Genomic DNA, 25,200 nt, shown 5'->3' with positions numbered 1-25,200 from the left:
AGTTTGTGCCCCTTTAGTTGAACAGGGCCGGGTACAATGTTTTCTTGTGAACACTGGGCCCGAATTGACATCTCAATAACTTGTTAATAAATTTGCTTTTACAGGCATTGGAAAGGCTCTCTGAATTGTGCACATTAAAGAGATAGATGCCAAGGGGCGTTCGACAGCAGTCAAGAAGAATTAGAGCAAAGTGAGAACTCTTCAGTTATAATCCATTTGCTCCACTCCCTCTGTTCCCCACCGATAACACTAGGCCATTCTCAGGATAGAAGGACTCGTCAATGCTAAAGAGTACGAAGAATAGCTAAAGGGAGAAGAGCACACAACATTTCTAAACATACCGCATATTTTACCGTGGAAGGTCTCCTCTCCCCACACCTATGGTGTCTATTTCTGAAATTACTTTTAGAAGCTCTTCCTCTTTATCTGGAACTCTTGCCTCACTGCGTCCTCTATCAGTGTGTGCTTGGGATGCTGGGTGAGTCTCATCTCTCTTCCAGATGAGAGCTCTTCAGCTATTTCAAGACAATGACCGTGTTTCTCCACGTGTTCTCCCGTCCGGACAGTGCCAGCTCCTGCAAACATCCATCTGGTTGGGTCACCATCTCTCTAGCCTGACTGGGCTCTGTTTTTCTTACTCGTGCTTAAAATTCGGGCCCCAGAGCCAGAATGATTCTCTCAAGGGGACCCGATGAACAAGAAATACAGAGAGATTACTTTGGTTGGACTGGGCATCACAAGGCATTTTTGCCCCTGAGTAAGAAAAAGTAGCAGTTAAAACACCACAGATTAACCATCCCGTCAGCCAAACCACTAAGGTCTGGCCACAGTGTTTTAAGATGGACACATACCATGGCTCAGAGAAAAGTATCTATTTGAAATTAAAGGAAATGATCCTAGAGAGTGTTGGTATTTTCTTATTTAAGCTGTACAGCTCCTAAAAGCAACTGTCCAGTTCAATGACTGATGGCACCTCGGGGTTTTAATTCCATTCAGAGAATACACGGATTTGACCTTTGCTTTTTAATAGTCCCCTCGGTTTCTGTTTGGCCTTTCCTGATAAGAGATAACTTTATTGGTGAGTGAACACTGCTTTTGTCTTTCTAGTTGTGTGTGCATATGTTTTCCATTCAAGGTTTGGTTGATCTGGCTTTTTTGAGCAACTGGACAAGGTTGGACGAGGTTAGGAAATAATGAAGTGAATGGTGAAACAAGGGCAGAGCAGAAAGGTCCTGGACTCAGTGTGATGCAATATTTCCTCATGTCGTATTATTTATTGTCATGATAACACAGTGTTATAGGTACACGATGCCTAAGGCCCATCTGCATTTTAAATGCATTCCTATTAGAGGATGTTTTTATGTTGCATCTTATGGCATTAGAGGATGTTTAACGTGGCAGTGGTGCTGGTGCCTTGTCCAGATCTTATTTATCATGCTAATGCTGTGAGTGTTGGCTGCTAATGGCTCACACGTGCCTTTTTCTCAGAGGATCACTCTCATCCAAATGAGGTCTTCCTTGCCTGGGATGTCACAGCCCCACTGCCTCCTGAGGGCAGCCATGGCCAATGACTCCAAAGGCCAACCCCTTTGGCACCACTGGGTGATAGAGTCTGTGTTCCAGAGCTCCCCATGGGTGGGACCAGCCTGAAGCCAAGTTCAGCTGACACCACATACTTGCTTAGCTCCTTTGCTGGACCCTCCAGCTGCTCTGATTCCCCTGTTCCTGAGCACGCCCCACAACAAACCATGTTCACAAGAACCTCTATCTCAGGAGCTGTTTAGGGATTTTTACTTACGACAAAGCCATTATTATTATTTTCCCCAGTGCTTGCTACATAGACAGTTTGAAAGTGAATGATTCTTAGACTCTGCATTGACTATAAGAAAACTTAAAATTTTAGGCCATGAAATCTAGTCACTTTGCTAAATATTTGTATAGAAGATATAAACTCCTTTAATATGCTGTGACTTCTAATTGAACCCCAACAAAAATACTTAGTTAATTTAAAAATAGTTTTTGAAAGAAAGTATCTGTTGGTAAATAGAAGAATAGATAGAGTTCCTTGGAAAGACCTTAATTTATGGAGTACACTCATGCATTGAGTTAGTTACATTATAGTGCACGTTGACTTGTTCAAGTCTTGAGATTTCAATGAGATGCGGATTACCACAAGGATATCCCTATACTCTCTTGAAATGAGTAATTGTAGGTAGTTAATTCAATGTGAAGACAGTGCCGTAGATGGAATACATTTAGTTGATGCACAATGAAGATGAGCCCCGCCACCCCCAACTCCCATTGCCATGGCCTAAGGATGGCAAGAGTGAATGTGTTTGGTGGAGCAAGTATGTTCATCTCACCAAGTACAAGAGGGTTCTCCTAGTCTAAGACTGAGTCTTGAGTCCTGTGGACTCAAAGACTCGGACATCCAGCACTGGGGTAGACAAATACACCTGACTGCCTATTTCCCTCAGGTCTCCCAGAAAGCTTGGGTTGATCACCTTTGGCTTGCGTAGGTGACCAACTTTTCTGGTGAGTTTAAGGAGGATCATAAAAGGCAGCAATGTCCTGGAGGCAAGATTCGATTAGCAGGTATGAATGCCACAGGGTCTGCTTAGTCCAAAAGGCATGGGAGCCAGGTCAGTCGGGGAGGAACAGTCTCAGGTGTCAAGTCCAAGGACAAGGGCAAAGCTGGCCATCGGGAATGAATTACAGGGTGAAGGAGCTAAGGATGTTCTAAACAGATGGGCAGGGACTGAGGCTGGGGTCCAGGTCTACTTTTATTGGCCACTTGCTTGTGGCAAACGGGTAGCTCTTCCAGCTTTAAGGAACAGGCAGTCAGGCAAGGCCCAATTGGAGGCTTTGTAGACCCAATGCTGAGTGCCCACTCCAACTTAGAAGTCCTAAACTGTGAGAATGCCAGATTTATTTATTTATTTATCTATCTATTTATTTTTTTCTCACCCAAGGATTTTTTGTTGTTGTTGTTTTTAGAGAAAAGAAGGGGGAGAGAGAAACATTGATGTGAGACAGAAACATCTGTTGGCTACCTCCCGCCTGTGCCTGGACTGGGGATCCAACCCACCACTTACGTATGTGCCCTGACTGGGAATCAAACCCTCAACCTTTGGCCACGGGATGGCATTCCAACCAACTGAGCCACACTGGCCAGGGCCAGCTTCCTTTTATTTTTAAACAAATATCCATCATCTAGAAACTGCAGAAATGAGATTTGATTGTTCTTGGCCATGGTTATATAACCTTTGGTTCTTGATGAAAGGAAAAAGTATCTGCTTTAATATATTTTCCAAAATGCTATTCTAAGGGGATAGCAGCAGGTGGTCTTTCCTTAGAACGTAGAATATGAAAACGAACCTGTGGCTTGAAAAAACAAATCTTCAGGTGATCTATGTAGAGACAGGAGGCCAGGTTTGAGGAGTAAAGAAAGAAAGAAATAAGGGGCAGAACCACTGGGCCCCATTGTCCCAGATTACAAAGGCCTAGGCACAGTCCCAGGGAGTTAAAACATTTATCAGCCTCTACTTCATCTCACTTCTTTTCCTCTCTTCACCTCCTTCCTCCTGCCCTTTCTCGCTCCTCCTTCCCTCCTGCCTCTCTCATCCCCTTTCGTCTTTCCTACAAAGAGACTGCTATTTGGTTTACTTTGTTTTTGTCTTTGAAAAGAGCAGCAGGCCTTGTGGGTTGTTCTTTTCCTCTTTCTTTCTGAGGATAAAAAGCCAGCTACGATATAAATTCAATTCTGATAAGAGGAAAGTATAGTGCAATTCTCTTTGGCACAGGGCATGTTTTTTTGTGATTTTTCAAAATAAAGTCTTGCAGAATTGTTGCTGTACTTGAGGTGTACCTGGAATCCTCTGTAGGGCAATGATTGTGACATTCCTCAGAGGTGAACTCATTTCTCTTATGCATTTTAGAAACATGCGTTCCTGTTGTCTTTTCACACTGGTCACAATGAGATTTAAAATAGTGATGCATAGTCACTTAAGAGTTATGAATACCACAGCTTTGAAAAGGCCTGACAGAAATTTGTGCAGGCACTGAAACTGATGCATCAGACTCAGAAGCTAGGGAGGCAGACACAAAAACTAAGTCGGAGGCCAAACTGCCTAAGCATTCTGAGCATGGACCATGTGAGACCTCCTCCCCGACACGCTCACAGTCAGGTGCCAGGCATCACTTCCAGATGGAGAAGTGAATTTGAAGGGTGGTATGGCTCCAAGACTTTGCAGAATCTACCAAACAAAATGAGTAATCCAGAGGCCATCCTCAGCACCATGGTAGGTTGAATTATTAACCCCATCTTCATACCCGTGCCTTTTGCCAGGTGGCTTTGAAGTCCCTGACACTTGAGACAGACTGCACTTCTTTGTGGAAGTGCACAGAGAAGTGCACTTGGCTTGGGCTTGGCTCCCATTCTGGTGGAATGCTATAGGAAGGGACAGTGTCACTTCTAATCCAAAGCCTTAAGAAGCTTTGTATGCTTCCATATGCCCTTGCCATGAGAAGAACACGCTACAGCTAGCCCACTGGTCCATGGAAAGAGTGAGAAATAAGGACTGGAGAGAAGATAAGTAACTGAGTTTAGTCTGGATTGGTCAAGTCCCAGTTGATCCGAAGATGCCTAAGTGAGTACAAAAGAAAGTTACTTAAAAAGTGCTGATGTTTGAGAGTATGTGTTATGCAGCATTACTGTGGAAATCCTTGACTGACACAAACACCGATCCAAAATGCAGCCTGTTTGAAGGAAGCCCATGAATAAGAGTGATGAGAAAATAAGAATGTGGGTAAATGATGGTTTTCTGAAGACGAGGATAGCCCCATGTGTATGGTCACAAGAAGGGCTGACATTGGGAGCAATCCCATTTTGGACATCCCACCTCTTGACTACATCTTGGTCACGTCTGAAGGGAGTTGCAGAACTCTGCCTTCTTGATCATATTGGACACCAGAAGTTCAAGTTCAGTGATGACAGATATTGGCCTCTTTGGGGAGCAATGGACATTCTAAGTCTCATTTTAAAGAAAATCAGATATTCAAGTAAGAGAAGACCTTTGAGATGACCCTATGCCTGACAGACATTAAATCATGTGCCACTCACAAGGCAAGTCGTTCAGTGACAGGTCAAGTGCATCAGTGAAAAGGTTATATTCTCACTCACTGAAACTTGCCTTTTTACCTTTACCTGTTCCCAACCCTTTCCTCTGAAGGCACACAGAATGAGCCTCTTCACTCTTCAAATACGTTATTTCTTTTCACTCGCCAAAGATGTTATTTTAGAACACAGCTGTAACTGTTAAGTTTTTTCTACACCAGAATTGCAGGGTTTCCCCACAATTTTGTGCTGATGTGCCACTCACCATTCTGGTCACTCTCATCTAGACACCCACTTGCTTGTCCCTACCCCTCATAAAATATGGCATGCAGGATTAGAGATAATCCTCAAGGTGTATGTGAAATATTGCTATGCAGATGAGAGACTAATTACTTGTTACCTGGACATTACATGCTCAATTATTTATGCCTATTAAGTTAAAAATTTTTCTGTTAAGCTAATTTGTTTTACCCTCCCAATATCTTCCTTTGCTCCAAGGAGAGTGATGAAGAAATCCAAGCCCTCTGATTCCATGATCGTGGCCTTTCTACCACCCCCACGGCCTCATCTCATCTTGTTTGGGAAGGCAAAGGGCTCATTATGTCATTAGAATAGCCAGGAGCAAAACCCGAGTCATTGTTCTCCCATTCGGTGCACCAAACAGAAGGGTACCTCTATGCCTGCTTTGAATAAAAATGGCTCCTTATTATGTGACATTACAAAGCCATCAGGTGAAATACAACAGTCTCATGATTGGCATTAGAGCCAGGAAGGAAAGGAATCAACAGAAGCCAGTCCTGTGATCAGCCAAGGTTTTCTCCTATCATTGTGGCAGATACTGCCCATGCCCTGCCTGGACACCCTTTCCTGGGTGGGCACAGGCAGAGAACGCCCGTCCCCCCCAGATATTCACGTCCTAACCCCTAGAATTGGTGAACGTGCTGTGTTACATGGTGAGGGAAAATCACGGTCCCCGTGGAAGTAAGGCTGCTAATCAGGTGACCTCATCCTGGTTTATCCAGGTGATTCTACTGCAACCACAAGGATCCTCGTGAGAAAGGGCAGTGTGAGAAAGATGTGACCTGCCATTGCTGACTTTGAACGTGGCAAGGGGCCACAAGCCAGGGTGTGGTTGCCTCTAGAAGCTGGAAAAGGCAAGAACACGGATTCTCCTCTAGAACCTCCAGAAAGGAAGTCAGCCCTACGGACACCTTGATTTTAGCCCAGGGAGACCCAGTGAGGACGTCTGGCCTCCAGAAATATAAGGTAATGCATTTGTGTTGTTTTAAGCCACCAACTGTACGGTGATTCGTTACCATAGTGAAAACCACTAATACACTGACAGGAAATGCTGGTTGCTACCCCTTTCTTCTGAAAATTTCCTCCAGCAGAGCGTGAGGCGCCTCCAAAGGCCACTGACACCTGGTGCCATTCCCAGGCCACAGGTCCCTGCAGACCAAACGCGAGACCCCAGCTGAGACCACTTCCTTGTTTAGCTCCTTCCCCACCCCACCGCTTTCCTCTCTCTCCCTTCTCCTGACAACACCCGCTCAATGACTTAGGTGCTCTTGAATCCCATCTCAGGCTCTGCCTCTAGGGAATCAGGCCTGAGACAACTGTCCTCCTTGGAAGAGATGCCAGGGCCACAGGAAAAGGAGGGGAAATGTGGGGTTCAGAGGAGGGCTGTGTGTCAGTGTGGAGGAGCTGGATGGTGAGAGGGAATGATACATGTGTTAGCTTTTTGCCCGGGGCTACGCCAGGCCCTGACTCCCAGCTGGACCATCTGAGGCTCTTGATCTAAGTGTTCTTCCCTAAAGCATCCTTGCCAAGCCCCCAGCTGCAGGGTCCAGGCTGTAAGTGAGCAGGAGCCACGGTACAGGCCTGGCCTGGGAACCACAGGGCTGGGCTGGGGTGGGATGGCAAGGCCTGTTCTCACACCCACCTTCCTCACGGTGTTCTCTCAGGCAATCTGGGAATTTGAATGGCTATATGTCTGGAACATCAGCGCTGTCTCAGGAAGACAGTCTGCAGCTGCATCAGCCTGGCATCTTTTGATTTTCAGCCTCATTTTCCTCTCCGGCCTTTGCCCTATAACTTCTCCTAATAGGGAGTTTCTGGGGGCAGGGGAGTGCATCCTCACACCCCCGAGAGCAGACATGCACCTGTCTCCTTCCCTCCTTCCCTCTTTTCTCTTATTCCATGTCCAGGATACACTGCTGTTCTTGAAACCACTGGTTTAAATTCACTGAGTCCCACCCACCTTCTCTTTGTTTGAGGCGGAAGTGCGGAATCTCTGCCCCTGTGACCCTGAATGACACATATTTTTCTTCCAGCTGGGGCATTGTAGATGTCATTCTCTTCGTCTGCGTACAACCCCTAAGACTCTCAGGCCACCACCATTTCTCTGAGGGACCACGAGTGAGTTCTCTCTGGGTCCAGCGTTGTAATGTAACGGTGGTGCAACCGTATTTCCTGCCTGGTTCAGTACCTCCCCAAAGTGATCCCTGTCCCCAGAATGATCCCTTACACACTTCCCTGTCTGGGTCATTCACCTGTAAGTCACCAAGAAATAGCCCCTTCTGTAGGCTGCCCCAGGTAGACATCCCATGCACATTGTAGTAGATGCTGGGATGCTCATTTAGATGCTCCTGCCAAACTGCACCATCATCAAATGTTATTTTGGTTGCCTCCTACTAATTCCCCCTTTGCTATTTGCCCTTGGCTAAGAAGGGCTACTTTGTTCAAAGTTATATCCCCTGCAAAGGTACAAAGTCCCAGGCCTCCAGCCTCAATGCAAGTTGGATTATAAAGGGCTAGAGGTCCCTGGAGGATCAGCTGACAGTGTTGTTACAACGATATCACAACCTGACTTCTCCACAGCCTGGTCCTGCTTCCCATACCTTTCCACAAATACTGTCCCCCAAAATGCTCCCAAACAACCCTCCTGTGTGCACACCTCTGAGGCACAGAGTCTGTGGGAACCTGGACCCATGCTATACCACATTCCCTGGGCTTTGCAGTGGGGACCGAGAGGAAGGGGCAGTGAAGGCCTTACCCACGATCATGTGGTTGCAGACGTCACAGAAAGTGGGCTTCTTGAAGATGTGTTCCTGAAAGGCATGGGCCTTGCCACTGCCCGGGTGCAGGCCAGCCCTGGTGGGTGTGGACGTCAGGCTGGCGGGGGCCGGGAGTGGGCTGGAGCTGGGGCTGACCTCAGTCAGCATGTCGCCTTGCAGCTTCACGTCGCTGTTGGTTTGCTGGAAGAAGTTGTCAGCACTTTTGCTCCGTAGACTCTTGGTCTTGAAAGAAAGTGATCGTTTTAGTTTCTGGAGCTGCAATGCAACGACAGAACAGACTCTTTTACGATCAGTTGTGCAGGTGCATGCGGTGGGGGTGGAGTCTGCTCCATGCACTTCACTGTTCCCACGGACACCCTCAGCCCCCAGGAAGCTCTTAGATGCCCCTCTGTGGTTGGGGTGGTGCCTAGAGGGAGTTCGACAGCCCACCCCCCTGCCAACCCAGATAACAGAAAGAGGTTCTGTGTTGCCTTAGCTTCTGCCCCTACTCCACCTCCTTGCCTCCTTGAGGTCCCACCAATGTGCTGTCAAAATATCCCCTGACACTGGGTTTGGACAGCACTTGTGTTTTGAATTTGAGTTGCGGAAATATTACATGTACAAACTCTTGGGCTCAAAGCCTGGTTCTATAATGCTGAGGCCTCTGCTGGCCTTTCTTGCTCATGGTCAGTTAGCAGCTATTTGTCTCTTTACCCAGCAAAGCAGGAGAAGCCACGGCCAAACTCTGAATCAAGTATCCAGAGAACACAAACTCTTAAGCCTGCCTGGGTCTGAAGCATACGATGGATAAGTAACCTTCATGCGTGTGTGTGCATGTTTGAGGGGGACGCAATGTGGAATTGCCCATTCGACGTTCTCTGTGCTTCCCCTTGTCCTGCTGCTTGTTTTTGTCCATTTGACAAACCGGACCATCTCTCCTCTGCTTTTGGGATTCATGAAGAAGCTTGGAAAAGTTCTAACTTTCAAAAGTGTCAGTTTGGGCCAATTTGAACCTCCAGTCCAGGCCTCACATTGGAGCTAGAAGAATCTTTTAGAAGACGTCAGCATGTGCTTAAAATCCTTTGTGAAGTTTCCTTTGTTCTTAAATTGAAAGAAAAGCAGATTGGCATGGTCTCCAGCTACTGGCAAACTCTGGATCCAATGACAGCTTACACCCCAGTTGTCTTGCTTTATCCGTCCCAGCCATAGTGGCCTTTTACAAGTCTCTGGTTTTACTATGCACTTTTACTACCAGTCCTTACTGCACAGCTTTCCCTCTGCCTGGACAAAAGAAATAAACCACGGAGTAGCTGCCTCACCTGCAGTAAGTCCCTTTGCCTTTAAGGAAGTTCCTTTTGTAATTGAATATCCATGGGGACTTGCTCTATTGCCTGGAACAAATGTCCCTGGCCTAAACTGGCGGAGAAAAAGAAGCTAAGCACATTATTCTAATGAAGGCCTGTGCTAAGTGTGATCAAACCCCCAACAGGACACACAAGGTGGCTGTTCTGGCCCCGCCAAGCCTAGCAATGTCTGCATCTCCCCCACCAACACCTCCCTAAAGAAGATCAGAAGGATGATGTTCATTAGATATTGGAGTTTATTAGGGCATAGACTCCAGTAATGCCATGGTTCTCTGTCTCTCCCCTCTCCCATTCCCCTTTACAATGTGCCTTTACAGTCCTCCCATCAAAAGTAGAGCACATTTCCCCACTCTGTGAATGTAATTGGTTCGGGGAGTTCGATCAATAGAAAGTGGCAGATGTGACTTTAAGCCAGTTTTAACCCAGACCTTAAGATGCCTCACTTGCTTCTGTCTTCCCCCTGGAAATGTGCTAACCTGCCATGGGAACAAACCCGACTTAGCCTGAAGGATGACGGGAGACACATGGTCCAGTCACTTTTTATCACTCAAGTGGGACCCCAGAAGCAGAGCCACCTGCTTCCCTGCAAGGAATAAAGGCGTTTAGATGAAACCAGCTGAGTCCTGTTCAAATGGTCAACACACAGAACCGTCAACTAGAGAGATGGCTAGTCTTTTAAGCCAGTAAGGTGGGAATCTATTGTGTGTACACAACACAGTGCTGTTCTCCCCAGTTTCCTGGCATGTGGTGGGAATGTACTTTATTGTTCATTTGAAGCTGACTGTGGCCAACTCTCTCCTTCAGGTAGCCCTAGGGAAGGGAGGCCCCGCGGGACCCTCTGGAGAAGCCCCACTGGGTCCAGCAATGGGGCATTGTCAGCCAGACAGGGTCTCACCGGCCAGGCACGCAGCAACATCACACATAGAAAGACCAAAAACAGTGGGCCAGCCAAGACTTTTCTCTTGTCCCTCTCCCCCTGCCCTACAGCCCAAACCTGCCAGAGGGGTTGGGGCTGCTGCAGAAGCAGGAGGAAGTGGGTGCTGCTGAGTTGTTTTGCAATTTGTTACTGGGCCATAAACTAGCATATCCTGATGGATACAGGAGAATGGAGTCATGAGCCCCAGGCAGCTCAGCATTTACTGGGAAGCTGACCCTCCATCTGCAGCAAAGGTAAGTGAGAGGGAGGCATAGGACCCTCACTCTTTGAGACCGAGCCACGCTGAAGCGCGGACCTGGAAGCAGCAAAGGCGCAGAACAGACCTTCTACACTTCAGGTCCTTCTGGCTACATGCTGGCTTGGTGATGGAGGAAGGGGCACTTAAATAGGAGGTGAGATTGGAGTTTTATTTTAGAGAGATTTGAATAAATTAAAGTAACCAGGAAGTTAAGGAATCTGCCAAGATTTTGTCATGGACTATGAAAACCACGGAGAGGGCGGGCGGTTTATCAAAGCAAATGTCATAGCACAATAAAGTCATTTTCTATTTTCCTCCCATGCAATTCAAATGGTTCAATAAATTGGCTACCCTCGTCTCAGAAATAGAACATAACACCTATCCTGATTTTATCAGCGCACAGTTGTGAAGGTAGCAGAGGACAGTCTATGAGAAAGCTGGAAATTCTTTTTTAATGCTTCTTTTCATTTCATTTTTCAATTACAGTTTACATTAAATATTATTTTGTATTAGCTTCAGGTGTCCATCAGGTGGTTAGACATCATATACCTCATAAAGTATTTTCCCCTCTTTTTCCACTTGTTACCAGATGTAGTCATTACAGCATTATTGACTCTGTTCCCTATGCTGTGTTTTACGTCCCCACGACTATTCATAACCTCCAATCTGCACTTCTCAGTCCCTTTGCCTTTTTCACCCAGCCCCCTGACCCACCTCCCCTCTGGCCACCATCAGTCTGTTCTATTTCTACGATTCTGTTTCTGTTTTGTTTGCTTATTTTGCTCTTAGGTTCCACATACCAGTGAAATCACATGGTATTTGTCTTTGAGAGAGCTGAGAGTTCCACACAATACAAATGGAAGGAGGGGGGTGGGCAGAGCAAGGGGGGGTGGAGCCGGGAGGGTGGGACTAGCCTAAGCATCTCAGGTGATGCCTCTTCATCTTCTCCACCATTCAGTGAAGCCTTTCTTATTTTCCCCTACAGAAATGGAGGCTGAGAGAGGTTAAGAAACTTGTCCAAGGTCACACAGCTTAGGTGAGTAAAGACCTAAATCTGCCTTCCTCTGACTCCCATGCCGGTGACTTGACCAAGGGTAGATGGGGGTGTGGAGGAGAAACACCTCTCACCACGAGGGGGCTGGAAGTGCTGGTGGTCCGTGAGCACGGGAAGGGATGTGCAGTGGGAAAGCAAATCTGCTTTGGGGGAGCTACTTCCTTTATCTTATATATTTCAAGTTTTTTAAAAATAATAAAGGGACATACATTGTTGACCAAAGCAGAGCATCAGACATCCCTGCATGGTCTCCTGCTGCCAATACCAGGATGGTGGTGGGGTCACACCAACCTATGTGCAGTCTGGGCTCCCTCCTGTGCTCACCTGCTTCTTTCCTCCATCCGAACCCTTCCATCCCTGTGGCATTCTGTGTCCCCTGGAAGTTTAGGATGATGCCAAGAAACCTGTAGCACTTTTCTTGCCCTGAGAGATGTGGACGAAAATTCTGTCAGACCTTCGGAGGCTGCCTGCCTCTAAAGCTGGAGAATTTGCTCTGGGAGCTCATGTGACATTTTTTATTCAAGTGGACAGCTGAAGAGAAATGCCTACAAGCTAAACGGAGTCTGAGCGGTAAGCTCAAAGGAACATGCTTTCTCCAATTATCCCTACCAGAGCAGGGGCCAGATGGGGACATATGAGATGCAGAAATAGAAGCAAACTCTGATAATAGCAGATGTCACAGAATGATTAGCTTCCATACACCATTGCCACAGCCCATCCATTCTATTTATAATAGTCATGGTAAAAGGAACAGATAGTCTTGAGTACTTTACCATGTGCTAGAGACTGCTCTAAATATACTTCCTTTCATGTAATCACCCCACCAACCCTGTGACTAAGAGGACCATTCACTCATTCATCCATTTATTAAAATAATTCATTCAATGAATACTTATTGGGATACTACTATGAGTCAGACATTGCCCTGAGCTTTGGGGATATAGTCTCATGGGTAAAGATAGAAAATAAGCAAGTATTCAAAGATGTATAATAATATAAATTTGGGTAGGTGTAAAGGCCAGAGCCAGGCTTTAGAAGGTGAAAAGCAGGTCTTCTTGAAATTGGACAGGTGACATTGGAGCAGAGACATGAAATGAATGTAGGGACTACTTTGGAGAAGAGCATTCTGCGTAGTGGGGAAACCAAAGACAAAAGCCTCTACAAGAGAGCAAGACAGGTGTGTCTGAGGAACTCTAAGAGGTCAATGTGTATGGGACACAGCAAGGAGGGAGAGAAAGCGCAGAGAGGTCAAGGGCCAGCTTCATGGTGGGAATTTGCAGGTCATGGCAAGGGCTTTGAACTTTATCCTAAGGATGATGGTTTGGAGCAGAGGAGTGACAGGGCCTGGCCCTTGTTTTTAAAAAGTTACTCTGGCTGCTGTGGAAAACTGACCATAGGAGGCCATGGTGGGAGCAGGGAGACTATTGGGAGACTTTTGCATGTGTCCTTGTGAGAAGTACTTGTGGCTTGTCCTTATACAGTTATAGAAAGACGTGGTTGAATTCGGGGCATAATTTGAAGGCAGAACTAATGAGGTTTGTTGAGAAACTGGATGTGGAATATGAGGAAAAGAGAAGAGTCAATAATGATTTCAAGAGGCTTGGCTGGAGCAACTGGGTGAATGGGGGACAACTAAGCAAGGACCCTGGAGAAGAAGTAAGTTGGTGTAGGGAGTAGGGTCGAAATCAGAGTCGAGTCTGGGGAAAGTCAAGTTTGAAATGCTTGCTTTGAATTCAAGTGTTGCTGCCAAGAAGGCCATTGAATATGCAATTCTGGGGTTCAGAGGACAGGGCCCAACTGCAGTAAAACACGTGGGAGTCACGAGCCTAGAGATGGCATTTGCAGCCACGAGACTGGGTGAGGTCACTACCTAGGGTGTGCAGACGCTGAGCACAGAGCCCAGGACTCCTAGAGGATTAATAACAAACAATTTGGACGTCAAGAGGATTAAGGACAAAGAAAGAAATCTGAGGAGGAGGGGCTGGTGAAGAAGGAGGAGGATGAGAGGGAGGGAGGTTTTAGACTCTAAGGGAAGGAAATGATTCAAGGAGGAGAGAACACCCAGCAGCATCGAATGGAGCTCGGATGTCAAGTCGTAGGAGGTGCGAGGGTTGGCAGTTAAACTTGGCAAACGGAGTGACGCCGGGAGACCTTGGTGGTAGCCTTAACAGGACCTGAGCGCATCCAGTGAAGTGGTGGTGGTGGGGGGGGGGGCGGTGAGGGGGATGACAACCTAACTGGCAAGATTTCAAGAAAGAATGGCTGGAGGGGAAGTGCATGGGGGTAGGGCAAGGGCAGTTTTGCTCCCAAGGGGGTTAGTAAAAAGCAGTCATGAAGAGGGGGGTCTAGCATCAGAAGTTTTCTGTTTTGTACTGTTTAAAGATGGAAGATTATTTCAGCACATTTTAAAGGATGAGCAGGGGGGACATGCAGGAGTGATGTCCTTGAGTAGATGGGTGGCGACGAGGTGCAGCCTCGGGAGGGGAGGAAGGGTTGACTTATTGGATTGCGGCAGTGCATCCGTCAGGAGAGAGATGCACACGCAGACAGTGGGTGTTGGTTGGATCTTCTCTTCTGACTGCATCTGTTTCTATCAATGAAAAGGGAAAGAAGTCTATTTCCTGAGTGAGCGCAAGGGGGAAGTGGAGGGAGGAGATGCTAGAAGTTGGGCGAGAAGATACAGAAGAGCTGTTTCAGAGAGCAGAGAGAGAACAGATTAGAGCGTTGCCCAGTATAAGGCTGGGGGCGGGGGTGGCACAGAGGGTCCATTTCAGGTTATCACCTCGTTTGACAGATGAGACCACCGCAACCCAGTTAAATGGCTAGTAAGTTGCAGAATGAGACCCACATACAGGTCTCTTGAGGGTTCTCAAGCTCCTTAAGCCAAACTGACTATCAGGAGGTTTTCCACCCTGACCTCTTCTTTGTAAAATTCCTCCGCTTAGTGTGCTTCGGAGCCAGCTGGAATTTTAGCAATAACCCATGTGATTGCCATGTTGAGAAGCACTTCTATGGCAATTGACTGGGGAAGAACAGAAATCAGGCATCATCAGAGCAATGGAACACAGAATACTGCCTGCAGGTGACCACAGTGGCAGGTCTACTGATTTACCAAGTCTGTTCTGCAGTGGCCCATAAAGTTAATTAGCCAGCACGCGTTAGATCATTACAGCCAGGATCTAAAGTCTGCACTATGTTGGGGGGGCAGGGGAGATTTGGGAGCAAATGAGCCTCTGCCCACCCACACAGGCATAAATCAGGAGGCACAGTCACCATGTCACTTCAGTCTCCTGCCTATTGACAGTTAACCATGAAGTCACTTCTAAGGATGTTTCCTTTGCTTTTGAAAGACCACGCCAGTGATGCACTGGCTTGCTTCTGAGTTGGAATGAGGTCATCAGAGAACATTTGATGAGCAAATGTCCAAATGTCTCATTCTGGATGTCCATATGTGATCCACATCTTTGATTTTAGCGTGAACATTTTTTCTTTTTCACATTTAAAATCTTCTCAAGGCAGGGCTGGGAACATAAGACAGAAAACTACTTGAACAAGAATTAAATAAAAAATTAAAAAAAAATCTTCTCAAGTAGGGTGATGCCTTCTATGGAAATGCTCATCCTTTTCTTTGTTTTTCCCAAAAAGTTATTACTAAATCCCTTGATGGCAAGGAAATAGGTTATTTGTCATGCTGCAGCAAGCGGAACAGTCCCTGTGACTTGCACCTGAAGCCCAGCCCCCTTCGCACGCCATCGGCCATGCAGACACCCTCATTCCATTCCAAAGTCAGGCTCTGGTTTGTTGGGGCTCTTCCCACACTCTCCCAGAATATATTACCCCTGGCTCTATAGGCAAAGCGTAAGTGCTGGGGTCTTTAGAAACAATGCCTGTAATGAGGACTAATTTTCTTACCAACATTTTTACCCATCCATGGCCTCATTTCCTTTAAGACAAGCACAATCTCTTCCAGGTCCTGACTTGATTCAGTTTGGATGGAGACTTTAAGTCGGAAATTGTCTTCTTGCATCTACCTGGCTCTGTCAGAACCAGCTGTAAAAAACAGCTGTTCATGAATATATCAGTAAAACAATAGTTAGTGAATACGGCCAATCGCCTGCTCTTCCACCAACAAGCTGTGTGGCTGGGACGGGTCTCTCAAGCTCCTTGACTTGGATTTCATCCGTTCATAGAAAGGATGGGCTCAGGGGCTGCTAAGTTCTCTCCCAGCTCTGGAAATGCAGCACAGGGAGGGAATACAAAGGACTTTCAGCAGTCTCTACTTACAGGAAGTTGGAGATCTAATTCAGGAGACAAAAAGCAATGCCAAAAACTACCCAAAGGTGACGAAAGACCCTATATTTGTATTATCAAGTGATAGGTGGAGTGTATTGATTGCTGCCTGATCTAAGATGTCAGAAAAGAGAGCTACCAGCACAGGTTGGAATAGTCCGAGACCTTCTTCTAAACCCTGAAGGAAGACTCAACTTTAAAACATATAATTCAACTCTTTAAGTGCTTAGATAGCCCCCTCTCTTCTAGGTTATATCCAGGTTCCTTACTGTGGGGAGTACAAAACCCACCTGCCCACCGTTATGCCTAGCACCCCTCCTGCACCCCCAGGCACACCGACACACTACAAGCAGCCCCTGGATTTTCAATTCTTCTCAAAAGCCTTCAGAGCCTCTGTTCTGTCTGGGAGTCAGTCTGCCTGGAGAAAGCTTGATTCCAGAGTACGTGCTCAGCCTGACCTGGCATGTTTGTGGATCAAGGCAAGGAGGAAGTTGATGGTGGGGACAGGGGAATGGCAGTGAATTTGCTGTCAGGCTAACAGTTTGTTTCACACGAACTAAACTTTTAATACCCGAAAATGAGTTTCTAATGAAAAATAATGAAAGCTATGACATACGCCTATATTTTTAAGAGGTCATGAACCAAATGCTGACCGACCAAGTTAGAAGAGTGTGAGAGGAGAAAAATTAGGCCAATAGCTGAGGGCCCCACACCGAGTTCAGGCCCTTAATAAACTGGTTTTCTCATCTCTATTTAAGGATCATTTTCATAGAGATTAGATAATTAATGGCAGGAGCAGAACTTGGACCCCAAGCTTCTGAGTTCACATATGGAGACCTTTCCCACAGCCTGGTTCTGAGATTTTGTATTGTAGTAACTCATAATATTTATGTCTTAAAAAAGTGGCTAATAAAGTCAGTTTATATGCTGACTCCTTTGTGTACCTCCTACCCTGTGTATGGTCCTTGACTTTTCATTTTCATTGCACTGCAGAACCCCTCTAAAGCTGGGATGCACAGGAACCCAGTAAATGGTTTTCCATTAGACGGCTCACAGCTTTAAAGGCCTTTGGAGAATCAGAGCAGCAAGTAGAAATCCAGCTCTGTTTAGAGCTTCATCAGGCCTTGCTCTGGCTTTAACAATCTGTCTAGCTAGAGATAAGATAAGGGCAGTTTTTCTTGCCAAAGGAATAACAAAAACTCTGCTTCTTCTAGATAGTCAAGAAAACAAGCCCGGGGTCAGATTATATGAAATGAGAGGGGGGGGAAATTATGGATTTTAAACATTAGCTATTAGGTGTTGGAGAATTATTCTGAACTTTCAATTTAGTAGGCTCTGGATTGTTTATCTATGAAAGAACAACCCAGTGGTAAATTGCACGATTTATTTCTTTTTTCCCCAAATTTTCATTTTAATATAAAGTTACGCACACACACAGAAAAGTTGTAAAATGCCTTCTACGTATTCTTCCCTGATGCCGACATCTTATATAACCAGAATAAATTAGTTGCAGCTAGGAAATTAACACTGATATGAAACTATTAACTAATCAATAGACTTGATCAGAAGTTTGCCAGTTGTCCCATAATGTCTCTTTTTCTAGTCCAGGATCCAGTCCAGGATTCTATATTGCATTTAGTTATGTTTCAATCTATATCAGGTCCTCAGTATTCATCTTTCATAACCTTGACCCTTTGGAAGACTCCTAGCAAGTATTTTTTCTTTTGACTGCCATAGATTTTTATTTTTAATTTAAAATTTTTTAAAAATTACAGTTCATGTACAATATTTTACTAGTTTCAGGTATACAGCCCAGTGATTTGACATTTGTGTAACTTGAAAAGTGACTGCCCTGATAAATTTAGTACCCAATCTAACACCATATACAGTTATTACAATATTACTGACTATATTCCCTGTCCTGTACTTTACATCCCCATGAATATTCTACAGCTCCCAATTTGTACTTCTTAATCCCTTGACCTTTTTCACTCTTCTCCCCGCAACTCTCCCTCATCTGGCAACTGTTAAAATGTTCTCTGTATCTATGAGTCTGTTTCTGCTCTGTTTGCTTGTTTATTCTTTTTATTTAGATTCTACAGTTAAGTGAAATCATCTGACATTTGCCTTTCTCTGTCTGACTTATTGCACTTGGCACAATACCTTCTAAGTTGTTGCGAGGGCAAGATTTTGTTCTTTTTATGGCGGAATCATATTGCATTGTATATAGTCACTACTTCTTTATTCTTTCATACACTCGTGGACACTTAGGTCACTTCCAGGTCTTGGCTATTGTAAATAATGCCGCAACGAATATATAGGTGTATATGTCTTTTAGATTTAGTGTTTGGGGTTTCTTCAGGTAAGTACTCAGAGGTGGAATTGCTGGATCTTTCTTTGTTGTTATAGCCTTTATTTGCAAGTTTATCTTGTTTGATATAAGTATAACTACCTCAGTTTTTTTGTTTCCATTTTAATAAAATACTTTATTCTATCCCTTAACTTTCATTCTGTACGTGTCTTTCAATTTGAAGTAAGTCTCTTGTAGATTGCACATGTAAGGGTCTTGTTTTGTTACTCATTCAGCCACCGGATGTCTTTTAATTGGAGCATTTAATCCAGGCTGGGACCATTTAACAAGATGTATGGGGAATGTGAAGGTCAGATGCAGCTTATTTAGCATTTGTGAACCTTTGAGCCATTATGGAGGTTCTGAAGCACGAACCAAGACCGGCCATTTGCATGGAAAAGCCACGAGAAAGGGCATGGGTTTGGCCCAGGAGTTGGGTGGGGTAGAGTCTCAGGGAATCACTAGGGCGGGGCGAACAGTGTCAGCCTGGTTGGCAGAGACTCAGATATAGTGCCCACCTGCTGGCCCTGTGTGGGGAGGGCTTAGCAAAGAAACAATGGCCTCCCCTAGCACTTCTGCCTGAAAAAAGGTGCCCCTTCAGCCCTCATCCTGGTGCCAGATGATTCAGTTCCTTCCAGGACATCCCTTTTGAGCTGCCCCCCTAGCACTAGAGGTCAGAGGGAGTAAGTTCAGGTAAGTCCATGCATGGGCTCTTTAAGAGAAATGCCTGGGACTCTAGAAGCCCTCTGTCTAACTCAGCCACAATCCTGAAGGTTTTCACAGTCATAAACTATGGGGATTTCTCTTCCTAGTCCTAGAACCATGGGCTGGGATCCCTGGCTCTTCGAGGAGGAACCTCCACAGCTGAGATCTCTCCCCCAATTTTTATTTGCCACATGTGGGTGTGGGTCCAATCTGTTCTGCTTCTTTGTCTCTCCTACCAGTGTATATGTGGCTTCTTTATATCCTTAGTTGTAGGGTTTCTGTTCAACGAGATTGCAGGTGGTCTTAAATGGTAGTTGTTCTGTAATGGAGTTGTGATTCTGATGTGGTTTTGGGAGGTTCTGAGTACTGCATTTATCTGTGCTGCCATCTTGACTAGAAGCTCTACTAGACAGTATTTTGCAGAATGTCTTAAAATTTGGGTTCATCTGATGTTTCCCCACTTTTAGACTGAAGTTAAATATTTTTGATAAGAATAGGACAAAAGTGATGCCTTCTTCTCAGTGCAGCCTACTAGGAATGACCTGAGGTCAGTATGTCCTATTACAGGTAATATTAACTTTGGTCACTGGGTTTAGGTGATATTTGCCAGGCTGTTCCACGCTAAAATTAATAGTTTTCTTTTTGTAATGAACAGGTTTTATGTAGGGAAAATGCTCTGAGACTATGCAAATATCCTGTTTGTCATCAAACATTTGCCCTTTAATTTCAACATAAATTGATGATTCTTGCCTGCAAAACTTATTACCTGGTGTTTGCCTAATGGTGATGTTCTATTTCCATTAGTCTTGCTATGTTTGTTTATTTTTCTTTTTGTTTCTTTTGTCCTTGGAGTCAAATCCACAGAAACATCGCTAAGATCGGGATCCAGAAGCTTGGCACCTCTGTTCTTCTATGTGTTGTATAGTTTCAGTCTTATATTCAAGTCTGTATAATTCATTTTGAGGTAATTTTTGTGTATTGTGTGAGATAGTGGCCTAGTTTTGTTCTTTTGCATGTGGTTGTCCAATTTTTCCAATACTATTGGTTGAAGAAACCTTCCTTTCTCTTTGATTCCTTTGTTATAAACTAGTTTTCCATATATATAGATGTGCTTTTAATTGTTCCATTGGTCTGTGTTTTTTTGCCAACACAATACCATTTTAAAGACTATAGCTTTGTAGTATAGTTTGAAACTGGGGACTATTATACCTCTGGTTACAAAAAGAATAAAATACATAGGAATAAATCTAACAAAGGAAATGAAAAACCTGTACATTGAAAACTACAAGACACTGTTGACATCAGTTAAAGAAGATACAAAAAATGGAAAGATATTCTGTGCTTATAGATTGAAAAAATTAATATTGTTAAAATGCCTATATCACCTAAAAATCTGTAGATTCAGTACAAATCCCTATCAAAATCCCAATGGCCTTTTTCACAGAAATAGAACAAAAAATCCTAAAATTTCTTTGGAATCATAAAAGACCCTGAACAGTCGAAGTAATCCTGAGAAAAAGAGAATAAAACCAGAGGTATTCTTCCATATTTATTCATTGGCATTCTACCACAGAATTTTCTATTTATTTATCCAATCATTCAGATATTCATTTCTATTAGCATATCCTAATGGCTATTTGCTTTATTCTATAATTTACAATGTGCTAGTATCATTATTCATATTGTTCAAATTATCCAAAGTTTGGTCATTAGCATCTCCTTTCGGTTAGTATATGCGTCCTTTTTGACATGTTGCAATTATTTTTGAACACTTCCTTGCTTTCTAACAGCACAGGATTCTCCAGGCTTATCTTGTATTTTCTCTGTTCCCACCTTGCAGCCAGCCATTTCCCCAAGGAGCCCTCATTGGTCTCCCTGGGGAGCAGTACCTGCAAACTGAGGTCTGGGTCCTGGAGGTGCTCAGGGCCACTCAGGTGCCATTGACTTTAGGATCTCTCAGTAGACAGCAGTAGAAGACATATGAATGTGTACTCACACACTCCTACAACACACCTATATTTATTTTTGTGTCAATCTATATGCATAACATTAAAAGCCACGAGTTCATACCAGGATACTCCCTTATTCGTTAAACCATGTTTCATTGTTCGCTCGTCCACATGTGCAATGCTGGACTCTAAGGCTTGTATCATTGAAATGACACCAGAGCAGGAGGGGACAGAAATTCATTGGGAGCAAATACACATGATGAAACAGAGAATCTGGAAAGAATCTGAGGAGTGAAGAAGCTACTTTAGAGAGTCAGGATGTAGTCACTTAATACATGTTGTTCAAATTATGTAGGTGGGAGGACCTTTGCCCTTCAACAGATATTTGTTGACTACCTGCCATGTGTCATCCACTCTGCTAGGGACGAGGAGGGGCAATGACATGCCCCTGGTCCTTAGGTTTTGATCTCACTGGAGGAAAAATATGGATAGATCCATGATGTTAATTTTATGGCACTGAACTCACTCTGCAAGCTCCATCCCCTCACCCCAAGAGAAAGAAAGAAAGAAAGAAAGAAAGAAAGAAAGAAAGAAAGAAAGAAAGAAAAAGAAAGAAAAAAAATACTGGGTGGCAAGGTTTTTGGAGGAGTATTTGAGGTGGATAGACTATAAACAAAGGAATGAAAACAGGAAACAGCACAGGTAGTGAGCTGCAAGTTCAAGGCACAAGAGTAGACAGGACCCAGCCCTGGCTGGAGTAGCTCAGTGGATTGAGTGCGGGCCTGCAAAGCAAAAGATTGCAGTTCGATTCCCAGTCAGGGCACATGCCTGGGTTGCAGGCCAGTTCCCTGCAGGGGACTCACGAGAGGCAACTGTACATTGATATTTCTCTCCCTCTCTCCCTTCCCCTCTAAAAAAGAGTAGACAGGACTCTAAAAGGAAGAGCACTTGGAAAAGGTGTGAATAAGCCTGGACACTATTTACAGAAACAGGTTATTGCTGAAGAGTATTAAGCAAGGAAGGGCTTATTCATATTTATATATTCACATTTGGTAATATTAGTCAATATTACTAATGACTAGTCGTTAGTCATTAGTCATAATATCAGTCATGGTTAATATAATACAAAAAGGGAACTTATGGAAAAGCAAGTTTTCTTCTCACATCAGACTTCTAGTTCAACTTGGACTTAAACCTCCTTCAGTAGCCTCTCCCAGAAACGCTCTGGGCGTATAAGTGTATCTAAGTGTATAGAATATCTTCTCTATAAAAATACAAATGTATGTTACGTATATTTTTCTGTATCTTTCCTTTTAATTTTATAATCCATTGGGATGTTTCTATTATCTGGATCTAGCAGAATGGAAGATTTCACTCATTCTTTAATTGCAGTCTAATATTCCACCAAAGGTAGGTACCAGATTAACTAATTATTCTTCTTTTGATGGACATTTGATTATTTCTAGTGTTTCTTGAGGCAGAGTCATGTAGTTGTACCCCAAAATCCATTATCATTTTCTTCCTGGCTATATGGTTAGATTACACATCCCAAAGCTTTTGCCACATAAATGCAGAAATGAGACTGTATAGTTGCTAATGGAATATAGTCAAAGGAAATGTGCCAATTCTGAAACTAGGCCAAAGGCTGTGCGCTGCTTGCTCCATTCTCCCTCCCCTTCCACACCCTGCAGTGGACGTGGGGTGGATTCCCTTTGACCGTGGCCATGATGACAATGCCCTTGGGGATGGCAGAGTGGTCTCTTAGAAGGAAATCGGTCCACAAAGAGTACAGCCGCCCTGCTTACCTAGACAGTTTACCTGGAAACCCATGTGAGAGAAAAGAAAATGTCCATATTTTTGACCCACTGAATATTTGTTGGGCTTCTTTTTTACGAATATGTATTCTTTTACAAACAATACTAGCACAAACATTTTGTATGTACATCTTTTCGTACACAGGCAAAGACATCAAAGAACCATAGTGCCCGATGTACATTTTCTTGGCAAAAGGAGTATTTTTAAATTCAGTTCCATTGGTTTGTATAATGGAATGTCCTTTTCACCTTGGGCAATGTTGTTATACAGGGTGGGCCGAAGCAGGTTCACAGTTGTGTGTGAAATACAGAGTTTATTTTTGTATTTTTATTTATGAATTATTGTATCATTTTCCATCTGAACAACTGTAAATCTACTTTTGTTCCACCGTGTAATTAACTTCAAGCAATAGGTAAAAAAAAATGGTTATAAACTTTCAATTTCTTATTTATCAATAGGGTCAAATTTATGTGGAGGATGGGCAGAAATTAAATGCTCTATACTTAATCAGTTTGTCTAGTAAGTTATAGATCTTTTTATTGATATGTAAATGTTTATAGGTTTATAAAAACTCTGCTGTTTGTGCGATATAATATTCTTCTCAGTTTGTACTCGTCTCTGACTTTACTCACTGACTATGTTAACAGTGGATGGTTTCAAATTTTTATTGAGTCAAATTTATTAACGATGCTGCTGCTGCTAATGATGGCCAACATTTACTGAAGATTTACTATTTGCTTATTTTATGTGATCGCGGAGGTTACTGTATCACTCAGCTCTTATAAACTTACACTGATCTACTGTCTAGCTTTAGATATAATACGAGAACTCTAACGGCCTCCACATGAATACTAAACTGGTCATCGGAGACTTTCCTCACTATATTTAGGCACAAATTCCAGATCTGGAAACCCTCTTCTCACCTAGAAATGAAGGAACATCAAACACGCACCAATAACACCGGGCCTGTGAAAACTTCTACAACATAAAATGAGGAAAGATCACAACAGTAAAGGAAGACCATGGTTGTAAAAATATTGCCTATTGGAATAAAAAGTACATTTTATATACTCACTACTTTGTGCTCTCAATAAATCTGAAGAAATGTGATTTTAGTATAAAAAATATAAAGTAAGATATGAAAGCTGAGATGATCCAAGTAGGTTAGGACTGGGGAAGGGAAGACTTTGTAGCCACAGCAACAGCCCAGGAAGATTTAAGGTGGGTGGTGGTGGAGGAGCGTATAATAAGGGGGATAAATGGTAATGGAAAACAATACAATAAAAAATAAACTTTTAAAACACACAAAGTTTCTATGAAGTTAAAAAAACAATAGGGAACGGTAAAAGCAAGAAAAACTAGTTCAGCAGAAAGGCTGAACTCAGCGAGGTGGAGGCTGTGTTGGAGAAGCTCCCACGGAATCCCCCAAATATAGGAAGTTGACAATCACTAGAGATTTAAAAAGAGGACTGGATCTTGAAGAGACTTTCAAAGATAAGAGAGTTCTTGGGCTAAAAGAGGAAAGAAGATCCATCTGTCGAGGAGGGAATCACCATGTGTTGGCTCAGCCTGGCGAAGAGAAACATCTCCTTTCCTGCCAGCGTGCTTGTGCTCGCATCTCCCGTCAGGAACTTCAAGTGTCCCAAGTGCAGAGGGACATCCGCGCACACAGGCCGGAAAGGGGGTCATCCGCAAAGAAGGAAACCTGAGACGCATGTCAGAGTTCTCCTCTGAACCAGTCTGAAACAATATGAGACGGAGTTGTGACCCAAGCGTTCTTCACCCAGACAAATTACCATTCGAGGGCAGAGAAAACAAAAGATCGGAAACTATGGAGAACATGACGCATGAAAGGGCTTGTGCTTGAAATAATTTAAACATGGTTGAGTTAAAAACGACTGCTATAAACAGGTCACAAAGAACACTCACCTGTTATAAATACTTAATGAAACAGATGACACATAATTTAGAAGTGTTTTAACAGTAATAAAAATACCATGACTTGTAGTAACAAGACACAAGCAGTAGAGAAAGGGGTCTGGGGTGAAATAGGGTGGGGGTGGGTGGGAGGTAGGTGGAATGGGGGTGGGGGATGGAGGAGGAGGTCAGGGTGTGCTAATTTCCACATTTTATACGGAGGCCAAGTAACAAGGACAACAACAGTGCTAGTTGTAACTGACATTTGGGTCCTTTAGATGTGTGACACACGGTTTAGAACTTTAAATGCGTCATCATCTCTTCTAACCCTCCAACCCACCCTATCAGGTAGGCCCTATTATCACTACCCTCGTTTTAAGATATAAGAGGGGACAGATGTGTTGTTCTG

The 25,200-nt window shown here is 44.0% G+C and overlaps 1 protein-coding gene across 1 annotated transcript in view; it reads right to left on the bottom strand.

Annotated features, from left to right (window-relative positions):
- STAC (SH3 and cysteine rich domain) overlaps positions 1 to 25,200 on the bottom strand; it is a 119,151-nt gene that overhangs the window by 66,495 nt on the left and 27,456 nt on the right. Inside the window, exon 2 of the mRNA XM_037070769.1 lies at positions 8,172 to 8,448. Within this exon, the coding sequence (XP_036926664.1) occupies positions 8,172 to 8,448 (277 nt within the window). The remainder of the gene's footprint in view (positions 1 to 8,171; positions 8,449 to 25,200) is intronic.

Source organism: Sturnira hondurensis, unplaced genomic scaffold (assembly GCF_014824575.4).
Source record: "Sturnira hondurensis isolate 20B ecotype Veracruz unplaced genomic scaffold, ASM1482457v3 Scaffold0019006, whole genome shotgun sequence".
In the NCBI taxonomy this organism is placed as follows: Eukaryota; Metazoa; Chordata; class Mammalia; order Chiroptera; family Phyllostomidae; genus Sturnira; species Sturnira hondurensis.
This window is presented reverse-complemented; position numbering and strand designations above follow the sequence as displayed.